We start from the raw sequence: 23,263 nt of genomic DNA, 5'->3' as shown, positions 1-23,263 counted from the left end.
TTGTGGCCAATTTGCTTGTTTTTGAAGTGCTGCTTCAGCGGCTGGTCACACTGAAAAGTTAACAGAAATGTTAATGTGGATCAGCGTCAGTGTTGGCTAACATGCAAAAAACCAAGAAAATACCAGTAACGCTAATTAGAGATTAATATATACTTTTAAAAGGATCTGCTTCCTTATAATTATACAAAATAAAATTTAATTAAAATACGTTGGCTTTATTTAAATGAACTTTAATTTGCCGCCTTACTCGCAGTGATGTAAGTTTTCACAGAAGAGGCGGGCGATATATCGCTGAAGTCAAAGAACCGATGGTATCGTTGGAGACCGAGATCTTTGCCCATCTCTACTTACTACACGCGCGATTTGTTTACAACCGCGAGATAGATTAATAATACAATTTAAACGTGATACCGTAAAAATAAGGCCTAAAAATGGAGGAAGTCCTGGAGACGATGCAGCTGGAGAACATGCAGTGCGATGTGTGCGAGGGCACGACTTTTCAGGAGCGCGTGGGATTCTACTACTGCGTGGAGTGCGGCACACAGAAGGACCAGATTCGCGCAGTGGACATAACCGCCGAGGATAACTTCGATGAAACCGCCGCCGGCAGATACACAGCCAGGACAATCCGCCAGAGGAAGGATGCGGAGAAGGAGGATGAGGACGACATCACCTCGTGGGAGTTCTACAACTATGTGCTGCGCGGCTTCCTCCAGGAGCTGCTCAACATGGGCGCCAAGCCGGAGCTAAAGCTGATGACCCTGCAGGTTTGGTCGGCGTACTTGGGCAGCATGGAGGTGGCCTTCAGCAAGAGCAACAAGACGGGACTGCCCAAACTGAATGTGCGGGCGCTGCCCATGTGAGTTCATGCACTCCCCTATAATTCCATATCTTTAAAATCCTAATGCTTTCAGAGATGCCCGTATCATCTACAACCATAAGCCATTCAAGAAAGGCAAGAAGGGCAAAAAGAGCACTGTAACAGGTGACCCAAATGACGAGCGCGCCAAGTTCAGATTGTGGAACAGGACAAAGGTAGTTTATTAGCCGCTGGTAGTCGGTATATAGAACTCGTTAGGGAACAGCAGGGGCAGCAGGAGGAAAAGGGTCCGTTGGTAGGCATTTAATACGGGTTTTTCTGAATTTATCTCCTGGACGGGCTTAGCATCTGTCGTAAATATGGTGCATGAAAAATCATATTTAATATCATTTTATTCACTTACTTTCAACGACTTCTGGAACTTCTGGAACAGGTTGTCCATAGGCCAATGCCAGGATGGCCAAGCCAATTAGAATCAAACGCATGGACATTGTGCAACGAGCTACTTTGCCAAACTACTGCTGCCTTAGCCACGTTCGTCTTTTATAGCTCCAAAAGCTATGTAAATGACATAAATACCCAACTCATTAGTACTGTTTACCCAGATGCGACTCTAACGCCTTGCTCCCATTCCTTTTCCAGCGCAATCTAGACGCCTCCGGCTACCGCACGCACGGAGGACCTTCGGAGTCCGAAGGGGAGCAAAGTCTCCACCTGCAATGGTCATTGCGCGCCCGCAAGTTACTGAAGCGCCAGATGCCGCTGAAGCACCTGGACAAGCACAGCCGCGACAGCAAGGGCAGTATGTCGTGCCACAGCTTGAGGCCGAGGGTCAAGCAGCTGCACTCTTTTGACCGCAACATCTACTGCCTGAATATTATCAAGTTGTATGTAGTGCTGGGCATAGCCCTAAATATGGTGGAGGATGATATACAGCTATCGGACCTGGTGCGGTTCATTGATGAGGAGCACTTGACCAAGCGGTGCATGCTTAACTATCTGCCCGCAAATGTGGCGGCCAAGGGCAAGGCACTCCTCAAAGATATGGAGCTCAGCAAAATCAAAGACAAGGTTACCAGCAAGGTGACTATATTCCAATAATTTCTTAAGATAGTAATTATAATTATCTTGAATTTGCCCACAGATGCTTCGTTTAAACATCGGATATATGTCCCGATTCATAAACCTGTCTGAATTTCAAAAACCGAACCTGCATTCTCTGGCAGAGCGCTACATTCTGGAGTTGGGACTGCCACCACGTCTACTGAAATTCGTGGATAGCCTGATTGAGCTGTATCCCCCAAATTTCTTAAACGCCGTAACCATACACTTGTATCCGCGCTGCGAGGCAAGGGCTATGGCCTACATTCTGTACGCCATGAAGTTACTTTTCGGCTTGGATGATCTCAAGGAGCGGAATATATCCGAATCAGCTGCAAAAATCAACGCACAACTGCTGGAAGTCGGCGGAGATGAGGCTCCCTTGCTTTTTGTTTTTACCGAATGGATGGAGTTTGTGGAGATAAGGAAAGTCATTGTCTCACATTACAACCAGAGTTTTGCCCGTCGCTTTGGAGTAGCCTCGCAGACTGGTTGTCAGGTGGATGACATCCTGGCAAAAGAGTGGAAAGAGAAGGAGCAAGGCGAAACCTTCGGCTGGATGCAGGGATCCGCGGCAATGCAGCGTCAGCACGAAAACCTGACACACATTATTGAAACGATGCTCAAGGACCATTTTGGCGAATCCAGCAAAGAAAGTATGGAGAAAGAGCGCATTGATTTCCAACCCAGCTTGACACCGGCTCACTCCTACTTCAACAGAATCCTACTCCAAGCAACGCGGTCTGACGGTGCGAAAATGAGTATACAAATTCCAGACCACATGAAAGTGAATCACTCGTTGCGGGACCTGGATCCCTTTGTGCTGGAGACGACCGAGCTGTCCCAGTATTTGTCCCAGCATGGCCTAAAACTACGAGTGGAGGAGCTTGCCTGCCAGGAGGATATCCAGAAAGTGGGCATATTCCGTCCACTAATAGTACTCCGAGGTGACATCCGGGAATACCGCGCCAACACTGACATTAAAACCGAAACGTGGATCAGCGAGCTTAAAAAGAAGGAAAAAAGGCCGGACTTAAGGTTCTCACAGCCCACTGGAACATATGGAGCACGCTATCTGAAACGAATAACAATGCATAAAGCGAGGCGTGAGAAAATTGAGTTAAATAATCCTTTTTGGGAAGTCACCGAGACGCCCAGCTTTCTTCTCAAACTTAACGATACCGAGGTACCACTTGACAGCCTGAGCTCTCTGCAAACCTTCGAGGAAGGGACCATGGATCCGTTGAGCATCCCTCTAGATCTACCCCGTCGCAATCTGGAAAAAAAGGTCAATCCAGAAGGGTCTGATTGTGCAACAGACCAGGGAGCGGAGGACATATATGACGAGCCGCCAAGTCCAGACGAGCTGCTGTTGCAAGTGTCCAACTTTGATTGCTGGCTTCTACACGGCTATATGAGGAAGATTCGGCAGCACGACAAGCAGAAACTGCGCCAGCTGTTCCCCTGCTCCTTCCGTTGGCTCTTGGAGACCTGTGCCAGCACAATCGGCATAGTTTGGGAAGAGCTTTACGAGGAACTGCTTGTCTTGGAAGTGATGTACCATCACAGCATCCGGGACTGGAGCAATCACAAGGATTTTCTGTGCATTCAACACAATACTCAGGAAAAGGACATCCGAACCTTGGCCAGGACGTACAAGGAGTTATGGTAGTATATTATTGCATTTAGGGAAATTGCACAAATAAAAAGAAGTATTAACATTAAAGATGACATTTGAAATAAATATAATATTCCTTTATAAATTAATGCTTTACCTCAATTAAATAATAGATTTTCTTATTGTATATGTAACCTATAGTAATTTTTTCACAATGTTTGTGATGCAAATAAATCGGTTGGTTAAGCAGTTACCAAAGTAAAAACTTGGCACACCCACTACGTCAACAACTTAAGACCAGGAAATTATGATTTAAACCCTTACCGAGAGCAATCAATTCATTTAACCAAAATATTTATTCTCTCTGCATATACTTTCGTATACCCAAAATGTAAATAGTGCATCCATTTTATATACGATATATTAAGGGTCAGTCCTATCTTCTTGGCCGCGACTGTGCGAGCGAAGGCACATTAACATCAATATCAATAGGCAAATTAGCGTTTATCAGAACAACAACAATCACATTAGCAGCAACAATGCGTGTCGCGGTTTTGTTTACAAAAATCTTCTTCAAAAGAGAGCGCCGGCCCCACGGTCACCGCCAACTGAAGAGAGCAAAAAAGAGCGCGAGAGTGGTTGGGGAAACAGTGCAGCCCGTTTAGCTTGTTTTTAGAATTCATTACAGATATATTTTACCAGAACCAATTTAAGCAAGATAGTGAGAGTACATTTACCAACATATAAAACAATTCTAAGTTTGATATTTTATTTTTTTGAGATTCTTTTAGAAATAATTTAAATGCCTTAAGGCATTTATAGAGAACAGTAATTTCTTCTGACCCCACTGGAAAAATCCACCAAAGAGGTAATGAGAAATGCCCCGGGGTATAATATCCATATATATTTTGGAGTTTACCTATATCTATAGCTAAATCTAGCTAGAAAAGGCAGCATCTCCGCTGGGGAGCAGTGAGAGTGGGCAAAGAAATCATAGGCGCGCATTCGCACGGCGCGTTTCAGTGCTAATTTTAACGTCGTCGCCGACTGTTTCGCCTTATTGCCATTGCTGCCCTGCTGCGGTCTCAGTTTCCCCATTTTCCACTTTTCCACTGGCCGCGCGCACCGAGTTCGAATTCAATTTCAATTAGTTCACATTGTGCCTTTGTACGCCTTTTTGCCCGTCCATTGCTGGCTGTGTGATAACCAGAAACCAAAGTGCCAAAGAAGTGCAGTGCAATCGGATGTGCGGACAGGAATTCACCGTTTCACCGTTGCAACGCTTGAAGACTTGAAGAGAAACGAAACGATCTGAAAGTGATGAACGTGAAGAGGCCGCAGAAATAGGAACCGAAAATAAACTCAAAATCAGAGTTCAAAAATAGCCCAGTGCATGGCAAATTATGAGATATCTAAAGACTGTCAATTAAAATAGCACTCTTGTGCCTGTGATTTGTGCGATATCTGCTGTTTTTTCGTTTCGTTTTCAGAAGCCTGCTGGTGAGTTTGGTTTTTGGTTTTGAAAATGTTTTCACATAAATATGCGCGTGGTTACCATTCAAATGCTACGAATATGGAAAGACAGCTGTTTCAATACCGCCGAAAGTAAAGTGGTGCTGCAAATATCAAGAGTTTAGCTGTCTGCCTGTTACGTCAACCTTTTGCGGGGGGGTCGGGGTGTATGCTATACCATACCATTGGAATCTCCAGTTTCTGTAGGCTAAGCACCCCTACCACCCGCCAAATGGCCGCCCGATCTGAGCCAAAGCCCCACTGGTTGACGTTCTTGGCGGTTTTTGAGGTTAACAACATTTTCAGGCCGCTTTGTTGCGCTCTGAGCCAAACAATAAACAACTATTGACTCGCACTGGCCATGTTTAGCGAGCCGACTTACAAACAATTAATAGCTACTATTTTGTCACTTGCTCACTTTTATGCCAAAATATTTGCCTAAGCTGTTCGCATTAGCAAATCGAACAAATTGCTTAAAACGAAAAAAAAAACAGAAAAACAACGAAAAAGTAAGAAAACAACCATATAGCACGCGCATTTATCTTGATTCCGATTCCATGTGACTAAATCATTATTTGTGGGCTTATAATTTGTTTTCCCAACTGAAGTTTGCCTTACTCAACCGGGGTCCTGTACTCGCGGATTCTACATTGGTACAGTGGTCTACCAAATTAATCGACTATTTTTGAATTCCGTACAGATTTACCATCTAGTAGCGCTGAAATTTCGAAGTAAAGTTAACATATTCGATTTGGTAAACAACGCAGACCGACTTTGTTTGCTTGTCAATACAAAGGTGGTAATAAAATGAAGTCCATAGGGTCAAGAGCAGGTTTTAATGATAGCGAGAAAAGGGTAAATCAGCACCTGGTACTAGCAATTTACACACCACCCCAGGTGTATACTTATTTCATGAAGTAATTTACAGAATATCAACACGTTTTCATGAGGTATGGCACTAAAAATTGGTGAATTTCATCAGTGAAGCGTTTGCTTTCGTATACGAACGCCCACTGTATGAGGAATATAATATGAGATTGGTGTTTGTCAAATGCTAATTAGTTTCATTATATCTGCCAGCCACGAGTGCAGTGGGGTGAAGTTGGACGGGGGCCGTGAGGCGTATTAATTGGATGAGCCGAAACAGTTTGATAAGCACAATATTGCTTGCCACAGATCTGGATCTGGTCGGACATATGGTAGTAATCACGTCTGTCCGTCGAAATGTTTATCAAGCCCACCCTCTTCCCCTTCCCCCAAAAAATAAGCACAAAAAGTATGCCACTCGGCTGCCGCCAATGGATGTCAAACTGAAGAGACACTTTGATGGACATATTATAGACAGTTCGGCAAGCGGGAGCATATGAAATGCTAAATATAAACAATGCCAGGTATAACTGTGCCCCCCCCCCCCCCTTCCCCAATTACCCCCATTTTCCACACCGCCGTTCATTAAGGGGAAATGATGAAAACCAGACGAGAAGGGTTGACAGATCCGAAAATAATCAAGGCAGCAAAGATTTGGCAGGCAAATTGTGTCTACCTGGTTGGACTTTGGATGGTGAGTGTGCCAAAGCCACGGGATTGGCCATCCAAGTGGGTCTCGTGTGGCACGTGTTCAGGTGGCTCTAAAACTGTTGCCCCACTTATTTATAGCATCAGCAAATCTGTGGTTCCTGCAGGCAGGAAATAAGGCTTCCACTTATCATTTAACTTTATTCTGAACTTGAATATTCGTAGTTTGATTTACACAATTATATATCATTTGTTTGTTTTCATTTGCTTGTTTTTTAGTATTTTGTTTGTTTTGAATTTGAAATTACGGAACAGCCTAAGTTAAAACAATTTCACCTTCCTTTCAAAATGCGTAATGACAATGAACATATTATATGTATGAAAATCTGCAAACAAAATTGTGTATTTGTCTAATTTTATTTTTGAGTTCCTTTGCGGCGCTTCCGCTGCTCGTCTTTGTCATTTCCCGAAAAGCAGAGTGAACTACAAAATCTCGCCATGATTATTTTCTTGAAAAATTCGCTATTTGTTTGCTATTGTTTTGGTTTGGCTGCTGTGTGTGTTTGTTATTCTGCTGCGTTTCGGTGGAACAGAGAAGCTGGCGCTTGTCTCTGCAGCCATTCACATGCCACACACTTTTAATAGACCTTTCATTCGATTTGTTTATTTTCGCATCTCTAGTGTTCTGGTAGTTTATTTTTAAGCCTCAGTGACACCTATGACGGAACAGTGAAAATGGGTTATGGTATATGAAAATGTGAAATATGTGTATATTAATATTTAACTGTTCAAAAATATATGTCAAAAAATAATTGATCAGATGGTAAAATTCGCTTTAATTATGCTGCAAATGAATGTTATAACAAATGTTGAAGTAGTACACAGGGCGTATACTTAATATTAGTAAATAGTTTCGTTTTAAGGAAACATTTAGCAAAATTTTACTGTTTTGTATTAAACAAATGCACAATAAAAATAGTTTATGTAAAGCTGTTGCCACTTTGGTACTTCGAAGCTTCCTTGAAAGAATGTTTTACAGAGCGTATACTTAATATTTTTCAAAGATGTTAGTAAATAGCAAAACTGTGCTTCAGATATATTAGTTATTTCTTGTAGTTCACCTCGCCTAGTGCCCACTGTACTTCCCATGCCGAAGCAATGGCAAGATTTTTAATTCGCGATTGGCTGCCGCACTCACGTTTCTACGGGTACGCGAGACATTGAAGACGCAGCCCATTAATTGGATTACAATTCTTCGCATTTTGCCAGTGTGGTTTTCTTTTGATTTGTTGTTCCACACGTTGCCGTCTGCTTCTTTCTTCTTGGCCATTAGTCATGCATATGTTGCGACTCTTCAACTTGTTGCGTACACCCGATTTTGCACATATGCCACACCTCGCCCGCCACCTCCCCCCTCCGCCCATTCCACATAGCCCATATACAGCCATACATATGTACATACATATCAGCATATATCGCTCCTTTAATGAACGTGGCGGAATTTCGCCTTCATATTGTAACCGTATATCCGTAATGCGAAATTGTGTGAAATAAATCGTACACAGAAACACATGACAAAGTGTAAACAGACGAGGTCAACATAATAGAAGTGATCTTTTGAGCATGCTCTAACTATTTAATACAGCGTTTAAATATTCATATAAAATATTCATTCACATTTATAATAATTTTTCAAGTTATATATCATTTTCATGAATAAATTGAAACTAAATGGGTGCAGAGTTCAGAACATCAATAAAAAAATCGATATATCTTATCTAAAAAGGTTTTATTTACGTTTTTTATTGACTGATTTATTTACATAGGAATTTTTAATTGTAAACAATCCGTATCAAATTTGAATAAACGCGCCCTGAACTTATTTTTTGTACAAGTGTTTATGGAAAATTTAATAGAAACTGATCAATTAAATATATAAAGTAAGTTGTTCACAACAACAACTATGAGAGAGGCGCCTTTTTTTAAATTCCTGTGGTTGTACTTTTGTTTATTTCACGAACTTTATGATTTTTTAACTATTTGTTTGACTTCTTCATTTGTAAATATTTTCTGGTATTCTCAGATGGCTTTAGTTTGTTTTCGTGATCCTACTAAAGATGCGACCACAACGATTTCAGTGTACACATGTCCACAGAAAAGGCCACATTAAATATGTTTTTGTCTTTTACAATGTTTTTATTTTTCACTGGCTGAAATTTTCCACTCTGACGTTTTCGCGCTGCCTTCAGAGTTCAAAATCAAATATTTGGGCTGGAGATTAGCGAAATTGCCTTTTTTGTGTAATTGTTATTGGAACGCCAACCAGGCAGCCAGCATCTTTGCATTTGGCTATTAACCAGCCTCAAAGCAAAAATACGAAAAAATTCAGAATATTATTTCCGTGCTGATGGAGCGAAATAAATTTGATAGAGTTTAATAAAAAAAAAGAAGAGGATCTACAAAAGCAGACGAGGCCAAAAACGGCGGACACACCTCTGAACTGACCAAAAACAAAAATAAAATCAAACGTTAAATTTATTAAACACGAAGGCGGCAGGCGGCTGAATTTAATTCAAACCGAAAGCAGATGTTTTGTTCTGTTTTGCACGCAGGCGTAATTTCTAAAGTAAACATATGACAGGAGACGCCGATTCATTTGCACAACCCATTTGTTTGGCAAAGAGTGAGGGGCTAGGTGCCGAGGGGTGGTGAGGGAAGGGGAGTAGTGGTTGTGCGACAGGTGTTAATTGGCTGACAAATTCAAAAACACGCAGCCCGCTCATGCGATGAAGTCGGAGATTCATGCAAACATGCATTATACAACCGGTGTGTGTGCATCCAACACGCTAATAGATTCGACCATTCAATTTGCCTGCAGATCAACGCACGAATCCCGTCCGTCTTGGACCAGCCCATTGAGATACCCATCCGCCGGAAATCCAGTCCCCAATGGGCCGCTGGGGACGGCAGAGTCCGGTGCTGGAGCCGCCGGACCCGCAGATGCAGAACACGCCCCCACCGCCCACTCTGCCGCCAAGGACGTTCATGCGGCAGTCGAGCATCACCAAAATCGGAAACATGCTGAATACGGCCATCAACATCAATGGAGCCAAGAAGCCCACAAGTAAGTTAACTTCATATAGTATGTTGGGGTATAAAAATAGGCCATGGTCAGGCGGTAATGAAAATTGTATTGACAAATATGATCGGTTGTTGCTCAATATGACCTTAGCCTAATCAATTTCAAAAATAGTTTGGGATATGTACTCTTTAGAGGGTATTTCATTTTTAGGTTGCATCTTGTCATCTAAAAGTAAATAGATAATTGAATTAAATCTGAGAGTAAAACGTAAACAAACCTGCAGTTTCTAGAGAATGTTAACTTAATATTTAACAATTCAAAGTGCCCGCCAAATCACCGTTACCAATAACATTGGCGCCAACAGTCTGCTGTTACTCGCAAGCACTTTGCAACACCACCGCCACGCTGCTGACCAACACTGGGCAAATGCAACGCCGTTCGCACAGCGGCAATTCGGTAGCTTGGAACTCTTATTGTAAAGTGCGAAATTTGCAACAAAATTTGTACTTCCATTTGGCGTTGGATTTATCGCAATCCGTTAGTCACTAACTAAGTTAAAACAGCGAGCGGAGCGTGCGGGAGTGGTTCAGCAGCCGTGTAAATAGTGCAAAAGTGCGTGCGATAGCGAAAATCGAGGCGGAATGCCGCTTGTGCGAAACCAAAAGCCACACTCACTCGCATTCATATTAATATTACGACGCAACGACGAAGCAGTGCAGCAAAAGAGGCGGCAAAAACGGGAAGAAGAGGCAGCGCGCAGAATGTGAATCGGAAACAGAATCAGAAAACAGAAGCTTTTTTTGGAAGTCTTTTTTTCGGCATTATTTGATTTTTGCCTGCGTTTGTTGGGTTGTAAAAAATGGGGAATTGCATGCTTATCCCTTTTTCGATCACGCGGTTTTTACTCACAGGCGTAAAGTAATAAGGCATCGCCACTATTTAGTGTTCTCATTTTGAAGGTTAGACTTCGCATATATTTTTTGCTCGGAATTCGCGATAAAACAAAGAGACAAAGCAAGCGGCGCAAACGTGTGTCTGCCTCAGTGTGTGTGTGTGTGTGTTTATGTGTATTTCGTATTTGTTTGGCAAAATGCAATAAATAATAATAATTGTGGATTAACTGGCAATATCTCGTTTTATCGGTGTGAAGTAATTTTTTCGTATTTGCTCACAACCACCGGCTGCACTCGCTCTCTCTCTTTCGCTCGCTCACACACACACACGCACGCACAAATGCACGTATAAAACGCACGCCAAAATTCTGCCGCTGCGCTGCCGTCGCCGACGTCGTCGTCGCGAAGAAAAAAATAATTTCCCCTACTTTTGCAGTTCTTTCTTCCCCTCTACGTGCTTAAGTCGTGCTAACACACAAAAAAAATACATAATTAAGAAAGGAATCAAATGCATAAACAACAACGGAAAACCAAAGTGTAATCAAAGGAATTAGTGAAAAGAGCGGCGAAGAAGAAGCGTAATAATCGCGCTCAACTTTTTGAAACTTCAAAATCGGCAGCTACAACAACAACACCACCCCCGTGAGAAAGAGACGGAGCTAGAGAGCGCGAGCGCAGCTCCTTTGGCCTTCTCCTTTTGTTCTTGTTATTTTTGTTGTCGCTCCGTTTTTCGTTGCTCCTAGTGCTGTTGTTGTTGTTGTTTTAGCTGCGGCTGCTTTAAGATCGACGCAAACTGTTCAACTGTCATGGCCGGTAAGTTTAATTCTCTCCTCTCCCTTGTTGCTGCTATTCTCCTTCTCTCCTCCTTTTTCTCTGCTGCTCTTCGCGTTCGTCACTCGCTTTTTGTGTGGGAACTGCCAACTTTTTTTGAACACCCTACAGTTGAGTTGTATAGGTTTGGTCGTAGGTTTGTAACTGCGAGAATTAGATCGTTGTGATTTATTTTGCCAACTTTAGTGACATTTTATTGAATTTTCGTATTTTTCCTTCTTTAAATCACTTTTCTTCACATCTTCTAATAATCTAATTTCCATTTCGAGTTTTTATCGACATCAATTTATTACCAAGGCCAAATTGCAAGGGTATTTCACTCGATGTTTTGGCATTTCCTCGATCTATTTTCGCTTTTCTGATCATTTTGATGTTGGCATTAAATGCGCCCAAACAGCCAATAAACAAAGTCAGTGAGAAGTAAACAAACTAGTCAAAAGTCTCGAACGCATTCGAATAACAACTTTTCCCTATCATCTAGCATTGATCTTTGCACTTGAACAAAACGCCGAAAGCGACGTGAGCGGCATGCAAAACTTAAATTGACAGGCCCCCGCAGCCCCTAATATATTTTTTAAAACGAAAATGAGCCCTCGCCCCCCTAAATGCATTATCTATTACAAAAAAACATGGAACTAAAGCAACTCGTAAAGGTTAAGCACGATTCGTTACGACAACAGTATGCACCCGATAAGAGGATCTATACAGAGTACGGTAAACTTGGGAAGAAAACATTTTGAACAATTTATTTACGCGCTTCCCTAAATATAAACTACATCTAATAGAATGCAAACAAATTTGTTATATTTTTCTTAATATGAATCCTATCTATGTTTAATGTTTTTGGATCCAACATCATTTTATTTGAATTCTCGAATTCCTTTGGATGGAACCCAAATACAAGGATACGTTTCCAACATTGAAAGGACACTTTGCAAGAGTATAAAATTGATTTGGTGCACATGCTCGATACAAAGACACAATTGCCATAATTAAATAATAAACAATTGCACAAAGTGCTGAGAATGCGGCCTACAAATTGGCTCGGTCAATAGATATAGAGCCCTCGAAACTGGATCGTGTTTTTTGCCATGTGCAAATTGAGTTAAAGTCGCAATGGACCAAAGGAAACCCCAACCACCCCCCACACCACCCCCTATGTTATTTAATTTCCTCCAAGAATATTCCCAGACAACGTGACGTCGCTCAGTTTTATAGACTTTTTTCGCCGCTTCATGTGATGTATGCATATGATGTATATTTGGCAATTTTTATGCAGTCCCTGTGTATCTGCAAGATACGCACAAGTGGACATGGACATCTCCTAATGGCCTGCACGTCTCTGAAAATTGAAGAACACACAATGTCGCCGTACAGACATTACATAAGTTTTGATGTTCTAGTCATGGGAATGAGAAATGCGGAGATTTCGAGAGGGTTAAGTAAAGAGGGGCAGATTGATGTGTGTCTTAGATTAGATTGGATATGGTAATTGACGGGGGGAATGGCGAGGTGCTATAGCGGCGAACGTTAAGGCTCTTTTGTGCTCAATTTGCAATGCACACTTAAATTGCCCAAGAAGCCAAACAAGCTGAGATCATAACTAAACAACCAATCAATTATCGATTAGGTGGGGCCCGAACTATTCAGTTTCGTGGTAGACTTTACAAACAATTTGCTGAATGCGGATGATTTCAATAATATGGCAAATGGTTTCAAAGAAGCAATATGCCAAAATACCTTGCTCTTTAATGAATCCCAACCAATACTCTTAATTGCTCAGTGGTTCAGCCATGCATATGAATTATTTGTGTAACGCTTTCCTTTGAGGAAACTTATCCAACGCCGCTGCCAAAATAAAAAAGGATTTCCCTGCCGGATGTGCCCCGTTTACCACCCTATACTCTATATATTCACCTTGCCTTCTGTGTTTGTGAGTCGAGCAGTCCGTTCCGCCATTCTCTAGGTCGTTCAGTTGTCCCGCTCTATAGCGTATATAGACTGAAACCGTGATATTGTAGATAGATAGGTAGATAGTATGGTGGGGGGATGGGGGGAGCTGGAGCTTTGGCTTAGCGGCGACATCGCGTGGTTGTGTTAAATAATTGTGTCAATATTTGAGTTTCATTATTTTGTTCCATTTTGCGGGCGCTCATGAAAATCTACTTATCTCGTTATGTACGTTTATATACGCGATCTAACGAATAAATAAGCGAGCAAGAGCAATTTTACAGATTGCCTTGTTTTTCCCCATATACTTCCTAGGGAAAATGCTACAATTATTTTTTAATTGGTGCCATACGAACTAATTAGGTGTTTCGCAATCTTATGTGGTAATATCTTGGCATAGTCTAATTTACAAGCAATAGGCACAGAATATGTCATATTTAAGTAATTTGACTTATTTGCCAATTTGTTGAAATCGCAGAATTAAATTGCACAAAGCTGAAACACTTTTGTTTTCATTTGTGCATTTGCAACGAGTTCAATGACTCAACACCTCTAAATGGCTGTGTGCTGCGTTTGCGTGGGCGTTTGCGAAGCTGCCACATATAATAGGAACTATAAATAGTCGCAGTGCTGCGAGATGTGAGCAAAAGCAGTTGAGTTATGACTGACTAATTGGGCGACTGACTGCCTTTGATCCTATTACAGTGCGGATACCCTACTATGCGCCCTCGGAATAAACAGTCGGCATCAATACAATTGCTGCGCCTCGTCAATCGCATTGTGACGTCGTCAATGGCAGCAGGAAAATGCAAACAGACTAGCAATAGGCAGTGGATAATGAGGTCACAGCACATGGGACTGGGCTGGGCAAGGGCTGTGCCAGAGAAATCAAACAAACAAAGCCCAATGAATATTTGGGAATGTGGAAAAAATTGCCAAAATTCGCACACAGCCCCCAGACATGGGGGCCAAAAACAAAAAGCCAATGGCAGATACAAAGCGAATTGGAGTACAGTGGGCATGACAAACATTTTATTCGTTTTCTTTATAAAGATTGTAATGATGCTGCAGGCACAATCAAAGCTTTTATTTTTAGGTTATTACTTTCGATGAGTTGTTGTATGAATTTCCTGCAAAATTGATTCGAAAATTCCACAAATTAAGATAAACTACGTACTGCATCCCACTGTTTGTGAAAAGGGAAACACATTTTCCAAATGAAATGCTCCCATTATGGAATATCAGTGTATAAAGTGGTGTTTCCGAATAAGGAGGACAGCAGCAACGTCATCGTTTACACAACGTACCGCAATCGCTAAAAGTGGCTGTGCAGAGAGCGAATGGCAAACAAGGGGGAAGGGAAAGGGGGCGTGGTTGTGGGCTAAAAGCAGCGAGACAAGGAAACGGAAAGAAGAATATTTGGCCAAGAGATTAAAGGGCTTTAAAGACAGGCAGACCGGCTTGGAAGGCCGAGTATGGCGTCATTAGCAAATATTTGGGCATGCCCAGGATACCGTCGTCATAGTTGGTTGTCCTTCCGCTTACCAGCCATGTATATACGAGTATATGTTCTTTTGCACATGTATGGGCTCGGGAGAAAATCAAACGTTACACTTAGTTTCATGTGCCGCCAGCCTTTTCACTTAGTTGTCCAATCGAATTGCCATTCAGTGGATCGAACTCGAGCTGGCCGAAAGTGTCAAATTGAATACTCATCATTTGGTCCTGCTCTGTCTTTTCAGGTAATGGAGAGGCGTCTTGGTGCTTCTCACAGATTAAAGGCGCCCTAGACGATGATGTCACGGATGCAGACATCATATCCTGCGTGGAATTCAATCACGATGGCGAACTGCTGGCCACTGGTGACAAGGGCGGTCGCGTCGTCATCTTTCAGGTAAGTGAACAATGTTTTATGCAATCGTGAAAATATTTAATATATATATATTCAACTATTGCAGCGTGATCCTGCCTCAAAAGCCGCCAATCCGCGACGCGGCGAATACAATGTCTATTCGACATTCCAATCGCACGAGCCTGAATTCGACTACCTCAAGTCTCTGGAGATTGAGGAGAAGATAAACAAGATCCGGTGGCTGCAACAAAAGAATCCCGTGCACTTTCTGCTCTCGACCAACGACAAGACAGTCAAATTGTGGAAGGTCAGTGAGCGTGACAAGTCGTTCGGCGGCTACAACACGAAGGAGGAGAACGGACTGATCCGGGATCCACAGAATGTAACGGCTCTCCGAGTGCCCTCCGTGAAGCAGATACCACTGCTGGTGGAGGCCTCCCCACGGCGCACCTTCGCCAATGCACACACCTATCACATCAATTCAATAAGCGTTAACTCGGATCAGGAGACCTTCTTGTCGGCCGACGACCTGCGAATCAATCTGTGGCACTTGGAGGTGGTCAACCAGAGCTACAACATTGTCGACATCAAGCCAACCAACATGGAGGAGCTAACAGAGGTGATCACGGCGGCCGAATTCCATCCGACCGAGTGCAATGTGTTTGTGTACTCGAGCTCTAAGGGCACAATACGATTATGTGATATGCGTTCGGCGGCACTATGCGACCGGCACAGCAAACAGTTTGAGGAGCCCGAGAATCCAACGAATCGCAGCTTCTTTAGCGAAATAATCAGCTCCATCAGCGATGTGAAGCTAAGCAACTCGGGTCGCTACATGATCTCCAGGGATTACTTGAGCATCAAAGTGTGGGATCTGCACATGGAAACAAAGCCCATTGAGACCTATCCGGTTAGTACCTACATAATATATAATGTGTTTCTCAAAGGTAGAGGTATCTGCAGAATTTTTAAATCATATGCCATTTATTAAAAAGCCATACTAATTTCATCGCTTTATTTCCAGGTCCATGAATACCTGCGCGCCAAGCTGTGCTCGCTGTACGAGAATGACTGCATCTTCGACAAGTTCGAGTGCTGTTGGAACGGCAAGGACAGCTCAATAATGACCGGAAGCTACAACAACTTCTTCCGCGTCTTCGACCGCAACTCGAAAAAGGATGTGACGCTAGAGGCGTCCAGGGACATCATCAAACCGAAGACGGTGCTTAAGCCACGGAAAGTTTGCACTGGCGGCAAACGGAAGAAGGATGAGATCAGCGTGGACTGCCTAGATTTCAACAAGAAGATCCTGCACACCGCCTGGCATCCCGAAGAAAATATCATCGCCGTGGCTGCGACCAATAACCTATTCATATTTCAGGATAAATTTTAGCCAACACTCTTCACAAGAACCACACCATACGCCACAATCACACAAGCAACTTTATCTACAGAAACACCAAGAACTACGATCACGTCTCATTCTAAAGTTAAATCAATCGGTTTGTTTCAAAATAGTTTTCAAATTTCACTTGCAATTAAATTGTTTGCCTAACACCATTACCTCAGGCCATTACCCTTCATCCGCATACCTTTCCCCCTTCCCGACCCCCGAAAAAAACCAAAATCAAGTAACAACCTTACATCATACATAATGCCATAGCAAAAGCTTTGTAATGTATTTTTGCGCTGAATGCGTATAACGAGAAACAATACCAGAAACTTAAGAGATGGAAACAAATTTTTTATACATTACATTTATAAATAGTAAAGCGTATATTTGATTTCATGTAGCGCAATTCAAAAAAACCCCACAATAAGAGTAATATTATGATAGCTATTGATTTCCCCGAACATTTTTGTATAATTAGCGCCAGCGCCGAAGTATTTGTAATAAAAGATAATAATATACAACATAAAAAGAAAAACTTAAAATGCATGTTGTAATATTTTTTCTGTTCGCTTGTTAAGTTTACGATGAAAAGTCAAGAAACATATGCGCCCTGTTTGCTCTACTTTATAAATATAGACTAAACACGAATTTCCGATTGTTTATTCGTTTGACAACGTTCATTCCATGCAAAAAGCGACGATAGGCCCTTGGAGCTTGTCGATCGACTATGTCTCATTTTAAATCTCATCTAAAGCAACCAACGTTAGCAATCGAACAGCCGGAAGTTGTCTCAGTCAAACCAATTTAAAATGCTCATTTAAACACTTAAATTCACTAAGAATCCAATGCTAGACCAGAAAGCAGAAGTCAAAGATGAGGCGAATGCGGAAGAAATAAATGCATTGATAACGTATGCATCGCAGTTAATTGATACATACATATACATATAAAACGCAGCCTAAGTTTAAAATACAATTTAGTGTTCTCAATTTGTTTAATTTAAAGTCTATCTGAAATGAGAGAAACAAGTAAAACAAAAAACCAATAAAATAAAAAGAAAACACTATTTTTATACGCTACATTTAAGCTAAGTATTGCTACTTTTAGTTCAACTATGCGTGCGTGCGTCCAAGACCAATTCTCACATATAGTCTATCTGCCCCCTTGGCCCGCCCCCTTTTTCATCGGTCAACGACTTTTCCAGCGTGTTTACTGTTTTGTAAAGTTTCTTGTATTCATTGTCATGTTTTCCATAAAGAACTATAAACAAAACTGAACCATTTTTATAGGTTATCTAGTGTCTAGTGTTAACAAATAACAAAAAAAAAACAAATAAAATTTATAAACACAAACCTTAAATGGAAGTAAAAGTAAATTATAATATACACCGTGCGCTGAAAATGTTAAACGACAAAATTCTGAAAAATGTACGGCAGCAAGTTCAAAACACTGAAATGTAAACGCATAAAATGATGAAATAAAAACTAAAACAACATAAATTGTGCTTCTTATGAGAATAATGATATATTATTAATATTGTATTTTCAATAAACTAGTTATACAAGCGCGAAAAGTGCGGCGGGATAGCAGATATAAAAGAGACCCTAAATTGTTTAGAAAATAAGAATTCAGTGAAAATTGGTCTAGACCCTGAGTGAAAATCGTATACAAATTTCCCAGATACAAATGTTTTGGTTGCCAATTTTATGTTTTTTATCGACGATCCTCTTATTAAATTTTGTTTGCAACGCACACCTTTATTCATATATCTTTGACATGCCTTTTTGTAAATAAAATCGCAACCACAAAAAAAGAGATAACTTAAAACGAAAACATTATTCATTAAATGAAATAAAATCCAACGCAGTCGAGTAGAGAAAAACTGTTGCAATTGCTGTTTAAATAAAAACGCAAACAGACGACAAATTGCAATTGATTAGTTTTAAAAACATTGAATTGCTATTCAAAATAAAGATCTAATAAAAGCAAACCTAAGGAATAAAGTTTAGTTTTGCAAGCAAGAAAATTGTGAAAAATAATAAAAGTGTGTTTTATTTCATTTTTAAGATAATTATGTAGGCTTTCATGATCCGAATGCCTATAGAAACAGGCTGTACCAGATTTACCCTGATAAGAACTCTGATCAGAAAAAATGTATATACAAATATAATATAAAATGGGGTCAGTAACATGGATACCGCAATATATACATAGTTATATTTATTTATGCGTGATAATGCCACAATAGGAAGAATTTATAGTATTATAAAAATCTCTTTCAGTATTTATCTGGGTAAAATTGATACTATTTTGGAACTTCTCAAGCGCACCTCGCGTATTCCGTATGCAGCAAGTACCGTTACGGCCACTCTTGGCCATTTCAATGCCAATCACGCATGCGCACAGCTCAAGAGAAAGATGCGGAGAGCAGTGCTCACTTAACATTGCCAAGACCACGACGTCGGAACTCCGAAAGAAACCCAAACCGAAATAACGGCGGCTTAGTCTCAGTTCACTCTGATCGCTTGGACAGTGCGGTTCGTTTTCGATTTGGTCTTTGAGCGAGGGCTTTGGGAAAAGTGAAAAATATATATAAAAACGCCGGAACTGTTGCCTAAACCTGTTTTGGCCAAGTGAACACAACAACAATCGCAGCGAAAACGCATGCAAGTGACGAAACGACCTTAAGCAAAAGCAAGAAAAAATTATAAATAATTTACTTGGCTCTCAATTAAAGAAGTTAAACATATATATTTGGAAATCTGACCATCTTCAGTGACGCAGCGGAACCGGGAAAAAACCCAGTATGCAAAATGCTGCAACGTGAATAAGCATTCAAGATAAAATCGATTCAAAAATTTGTGAAAAAAATAAAACGTGGCTTAGGAAGTGGGAGTGATACAAACCAGATCGGGATAACAAAGGGAACGAATAAGATGACATTGAGCAGCAGCGTTCTTTGTCTGCGATTGCAGCACCATTTATTGCTGGCTACTTTAACGATTTTCCTGCTTCTCCCCGCAGCCTGTGAGTTAACTAGACTACATTGCAAACTTGATAATAACAAGAAAAACGAGGCAAACTGCAAAAGAAAGAGAAATTTGTACTGGCGTTACGCTCCAGACGGGGCGAAAACAAATTCACTTTCGTGTAAAACTAGAGAAACTGGTCTAGTCTTGGATTGGTCTCTCAGAGCTCCCGCCAGGGGGCGCCACCTGGCCCAGTGGCAGTAAATCAGAAGCCGAATTGCTGGCTTATTAGTCAGAGCGAAAATCCGAAAAATCCAAAAAACAAGTTTGTTGTCACAGTCTTTCGTTTGCGATTTGTTTTCAATGTTTTTGTTTTTGCCGGCATCAAATTTTCTTAATGATAACTTATTCAAGTAGTGGCTCAGAACGAGGAGGAGGATGGTCCGTACCGTGGAAAATATCTGGGCAAACTGAACTCCTACCATCATCAAGTGTCCGGCGATGTGTACGCCGTGAACGAGTACACCTTTCTCATTGTGGGCTTCAACTACGACGGCAACGGAGCGGATACGTTCTTCTGGTCGGGCGCCAGTAATCGGCCGGGACCGCAGGGATTTATTGTGCCCGATGAGTTTGGCAAGTAAGTGTAAAAATATATAGTGCTCCTATGGAAACTAAATGAAGAGCATAATTAAAAATGGAAATTAAATACATATGTATATGTAAATATAGTAAATATACATATATGCATTACAATTATAACATATAATATAATAATACAAAATGGTAACCGTAGAACCAACATCCTGGATCGCTATCACAACAAGGACTTCACGCTGACCCTGCCGGATCGAAAGAAGATAACCGAAATAAAATGGCTGGCGGTCTACGATCTGAGCAGTCAAAACAACTTTGGGGACGTTTATATACCCGAGGAGTTTGAACCACCGATGAGCCAATTGGCAGGTACCTTCTCCAAGCGCAGTCACAATGTGAGCAGCAGCACCATCGAGATCTTGGACTCGAAGACCATTCGCATCAAGGAATTTACCTACGATGGGCTTGGCAAGAGGACATTTTTCTGGACAGGAGTAGGGCCACAGCCTTCTAGTCGTGGGAGCAAGCTGCCAGATGAGCGAGGATAGTAAGTTTTCCTAGAGATATATAATAAAGAAGAAGTTAACTACAAACCCATTTAAATAATGAACATCCAGCCTTGATCCTATAAGAGCGTACAACAAGGAGACCATAGAACTGGAGCTGCCTGGAGATAAGACTATCTTTGACATCGATTGGATCAGTGTATACGATGTGGCTGACAATGAGAACTATGGTCATGTGCTGTTCAACGATAAACTGAACGTTCCACCATCGCTAGTGAAAGTAACACCTTTCGAATTCTCGCTGCCCAATTGCCGGCAGCTACACAAGGATATGCAGGTGTCCTGGGAGGTTTTCGGGCCACAGATCACGTTTCAACTATCCGGTCAGGTGGACCAGAAAGATTACATGTCCTTCGGCATTTCCGGATCCGATGTATCCAGCCAGATGATTGGCTCCGATGTCGTGGTGGCCTACATAGACGACATCAGGGGCTATACCGTGGACTACAATATCACTTCCTTGGCACCGTGCGTTCAGGTTTTGGGCCAAAACAAAGGAGTTTGCCGGGACGATGTGGTTGGTGGACTGGACAGCTTCCAGTTGAATACATACAGTCGCAAGGATGGCATTAATACGATCAGTTTCAGGCGCACCCTCAAGTCATGTGAGTTTTTTATCATTCGCCCCATGATTTGTGCTCACTGATGGAAGCATTTACACATTTCAGCCGATGATGGCGATAAGGAGATCTTCCTAGACCGCAGCAACTACGTGGTCTGGGCATTTGGCCCGTTGGATTCGAACAACGAGCCCGCCTTTCACACTTACTATCCCAAGAGCGATATAGTAATTGATTTTAACACCACGGAGCCGGTCAATGATTGCTTTGCGTTTACCAGGAGAATGGAGACGACTAATCCCCCAACGTGGGAGCGAACCAGGATAACAGATGCGTAAGAATACCATCTTCTTCTGCATAGATGAAATGTTTATATAGTTAACTATCTTCCAGAACTGTACGCACCTTCAATGCCTACTTGGGACCCTCTGGGGGACTTCGTGGCTATCAGGGACTGACGAACCATGTGTCCAGTGGCTTGGCCTGGTACATCAATGGCTACATGATTCCAGAACTTTACCTAAAGCGTGGCCTGACCTACACCTTCAAGGTCAGGGGTGGCAATAATCCCCACTCCCCGGAGCACTATCATCCGTTGGTCATCACTGACGATCCCCAGGGTGGTTATGACCGACTGTCGGATGCGAAGCAAAGTGAGATTCGTGTATTGGCCGGCGTTGAGTTCACCAGGAGAGGCAGGCCCAAGCCCACGGCTGCTGGTCCGCTGTGCCTGTCCAGATATCCGCCAAACAGTGATCGTCGCCTGGATGATAACTTCCCCACCTTCAAGAAGTTCAATCGATCGCTGATCACCGAGTGTGTGGATGGGGAACCGGCCCTGTTGGAAATCACACCGAATATCACGTGGCCGGACACTGTGTACTATAACTCCTTTACCCATGGCAATATGGGCTGGAAGATTCACATCGTGGACAGTTATACCAACCTGAAGAGCGGGGCGATGGGCCTATCCTGGTCCTTGTGCATCGTCCTGCTGCCGTGGCTCGTGCTCCAGAACTGACTGTTTTCTCATCCTTAGATTCTCCTACCTAGTGTCTTAGTCCAAATTAAGCAGTCACAATCTATGTATTTAATACGCGTGTGTAGAATGTATGCTAAATGTTGTGTATATTATTATTTATATGGTATTTAAATACAGAACTGTGTTGTACTTTAGAATGAACCATTAAGCCTTAATGCGACAATAGTTAACTAAGATGTATTATCCAAAAACAAAAGCCCCTCCATTATTTTTTTAAATGATATAAATTGATTTTATTATTGTTGTAGAATCATGACAGCTGCTGATATATTGGATGAAACATGGTGCACATGGCTCCTAAGATTCGGATTCGCGTGCTTCCTTCTTGCGCGGCACAGGCCTTCCGTTCTCCCAAGGAGTGAACTTCACATGGCTGATGTTTCGCTTGGCGGCTTCCGCACGGAGCTCAACTCGGAGGGCCTCTCGCACCACGCGGGCTGCGATGTTGGAATAATGGATGTAGGTAAGACCCGCATCTCTCCAGACCTTCATCTTGCAGTATTAGGGGATTCACTAAAAAGTTGGTAGGATAATAATAGGACAAGAGACTTTCTGCATATATAGGGTCTTACCTGCTTTGGAAAAGAAAACGCAGAATCCGATATAAGTCTTCTTTTCAAGATTAAGCACCCACCCTGTTGATAGGGTTAATGTTTTAATTCAATTGCAGTAAGTTGCAATACTGGGGTAAAGTTATGTGCTTTACTTCCTTACCTTCTCACTTAAAGAGCTCTTAAGAAATGACAAAGCACATGTCTTCATATCGATGTCTTTCTTTCTTTAGCCAGGGCGACAAACCTAATCGAACTAGGAGTTCTGTGAATGCGATAAAAGTTCGATTTAAATCCATGGCGATTAAGTTATTTATATATTTTCTACCATATATATTCAAAGTCAAACTTATCTTAAAACATCGTTGGTCTAAAAGGTTTATTTTTCTCCCCCCAAACTTAAAGAATAGC

General features: G+C 41.8%; 5 protein-coding genes across 11 annotated transcripts; 3 read left to right on the top strand and 2 right to left on the bottom strand.

Annotated features, from left to right (window-relative positions):
- The first annotated feature begins 346 nt into the window (after window positions 1-346).
- On the top strand, window positions 347-3,726 carry LOC120450836 (TATA box-binding protein-associated factor RNA polymerase I subunit B). The gene is made up of 4 exons (XM_039634019.2): window positions 347-859; window positions 915-1,035; window positions 1,463-1,903; window positions 1,965-3,726. The coding sequence occupies exons 1-4, from the start codon at window positions 432-434 to the stop codon at window positions 3,591-3,593; spliced, it is 2,619 nt and encodes an 872-aa protein (XP_039489953.1). The 5' UTR covers window positions 347-431; the 3' UTR covers window positions 3,594-3,726.
- On the bottom strand, window positions 1,044-14,333 carry LOC120450839. Of its 2 annotated transcripts, XM_039634025.2 has the most exons (3): window positions 13,290-14,333; window positions 1,224-1,378; window positions 1,044-1,168 (listed from the first exon to the last, which is right to left on the bottom strand). In XM_039634025.2, the coding sequence occupies exons 2-3, from the start codon at window positions 1,309-1,311 to the stop codon at window positions 1,044-1,046; spliced, it is 213 nt and encodes a 70-aa protein (XP_039489959.1). In that variant the 5' UTR covers window positions 1,312-1,378; window positions 13,290-14,333. The 2 variants fall into 2 exon arrangements, with proteins under 2 accessions (XP_039489959.1, XP_039489960.1); XM_039634026.1 differs by lacking the exon at window positions 13,290-14,333 and having other exon boundaries at window positions 1,224-1,455.
- Window positions 4,575-18,606, top strand: LOC120450837 (protein phosphatase PP2A 55 kDa regulatory subunit). 5 transcript variants are annotated; one of them, XM_039634020.2, is made up of 5 exons: window positions 4,575-5,039; window positions 9,445-9,690; window positions 15,065-15,216; window positions 15,281-16,084; window positions 16,199-18,606. In XM_039634020.2, the coding sequence occupies exons 2-5, from the start codon at window positions 9,516-9,518 to the stop codon at window positions 16,565-16,567; spliced, it is 1,500 nt and encodes a 499-aa protein (XP_039489954.1). In that variant the 5' UTR covers window positions 4,575-5,039; window positions 9,445-9,515; the 3' UTR covers window positions 16,568-18,606. The 5 variants fall into 5 exon arrangements, with proteins under 5 accessions (XP_039489954.1, XP_039489955.1, XP_039489957.1 ...); XM_039634023.2 differs by lacking the exons at window positions 4,575-5,039; window positions 9,445-9,690 and adding exons at window positions 10,067-10,185; window positions 10,978-11,354; XM_039634022.2 differs by lacking the exons at window positions 4,575-5,039; window positions 9,445-9,690 and adding exons at window positions 10,103-10,260; window positions 10,978-11,354.
- Window positions 18,607-19,106: 500 nt separating this feature from the next.
- LOC120453435 (protein Skeletor, isoforms B/C) lies at window positions 19,107-22,463 on the top strand. 2 transcript variants are annotated; one of them, XM_039638142.2, is made up of 6 exons: window positions 19,107-19,594; window positions 19,951-20,176; window positions 20,333-20,680; window positions 20,751-21,304; window positions 21,368-21,593; window positions 21,653-22,463. In XM_039638142.2, exons 1-6 carry the CDS (start codon window positions 19,504-19,506, stop codon window positions 22,278-22,280), a joined length of 2,073 nt encoding a protein of 690 aa, XP_039494076.1. In that variant the 5' UTR covers window positions 19,107-19,503; the 3' UTR covers window positions 22,281-22,463. The 2 variants fall into 2 exon arrangements, with proteins under 2 accessions (XP_039494076.1, XP_039494077.1); XM_039638143.2 differs by having other exon boundaries at window positions 19,954-20,176; window positions 21,653-22,461.
- Window positions 22,464-22,506: 43 nt separating this feature from the next.
- On the bottom strand, window positions 22,507-23,033 carry LOC120453436 (protein stunted). Its single transcript, XM_039638144.2, has 2 exons — window positions 22,874-23,033; window positions 22,507-22,814 (listed from the first exon to the last, which is right to left on the bottom strand). The coding sequence occupies exon 2, from the start codon at window positions 22,791-22,793 to the stop codon at window positions 22,599-22,601; it is 195 nt and encodes a 64-aa protein (XP_039494078.1). The 5' UTR covers window positions 22,794-22,814; window positions 22,874-23,033; the 3' UTR covers window positions 22,507-22,598.
- Window positions 23,034-23,263: the final 230 nt, after the last annotated feature.

Source organism: Drosophila santomea, chromosome 3R (assembly GCF_016746245.2).
Source record: "Drosophila santomea strain STO CAGO 1482 chromosome 3R, Prin_Dsan_1.1, whole genome shotgun sequence".
Lineage (NCBI taxonomy): Eukaryota > Metazoa > Arthropoda > Insecta > Diptera > Drosophilidae > Drosophila > Drosophila santomea.
Note: the sequence above shows the minus strand (reverse complement) of the source record. Positions and strands in the feature narration are given on the sequence as shown.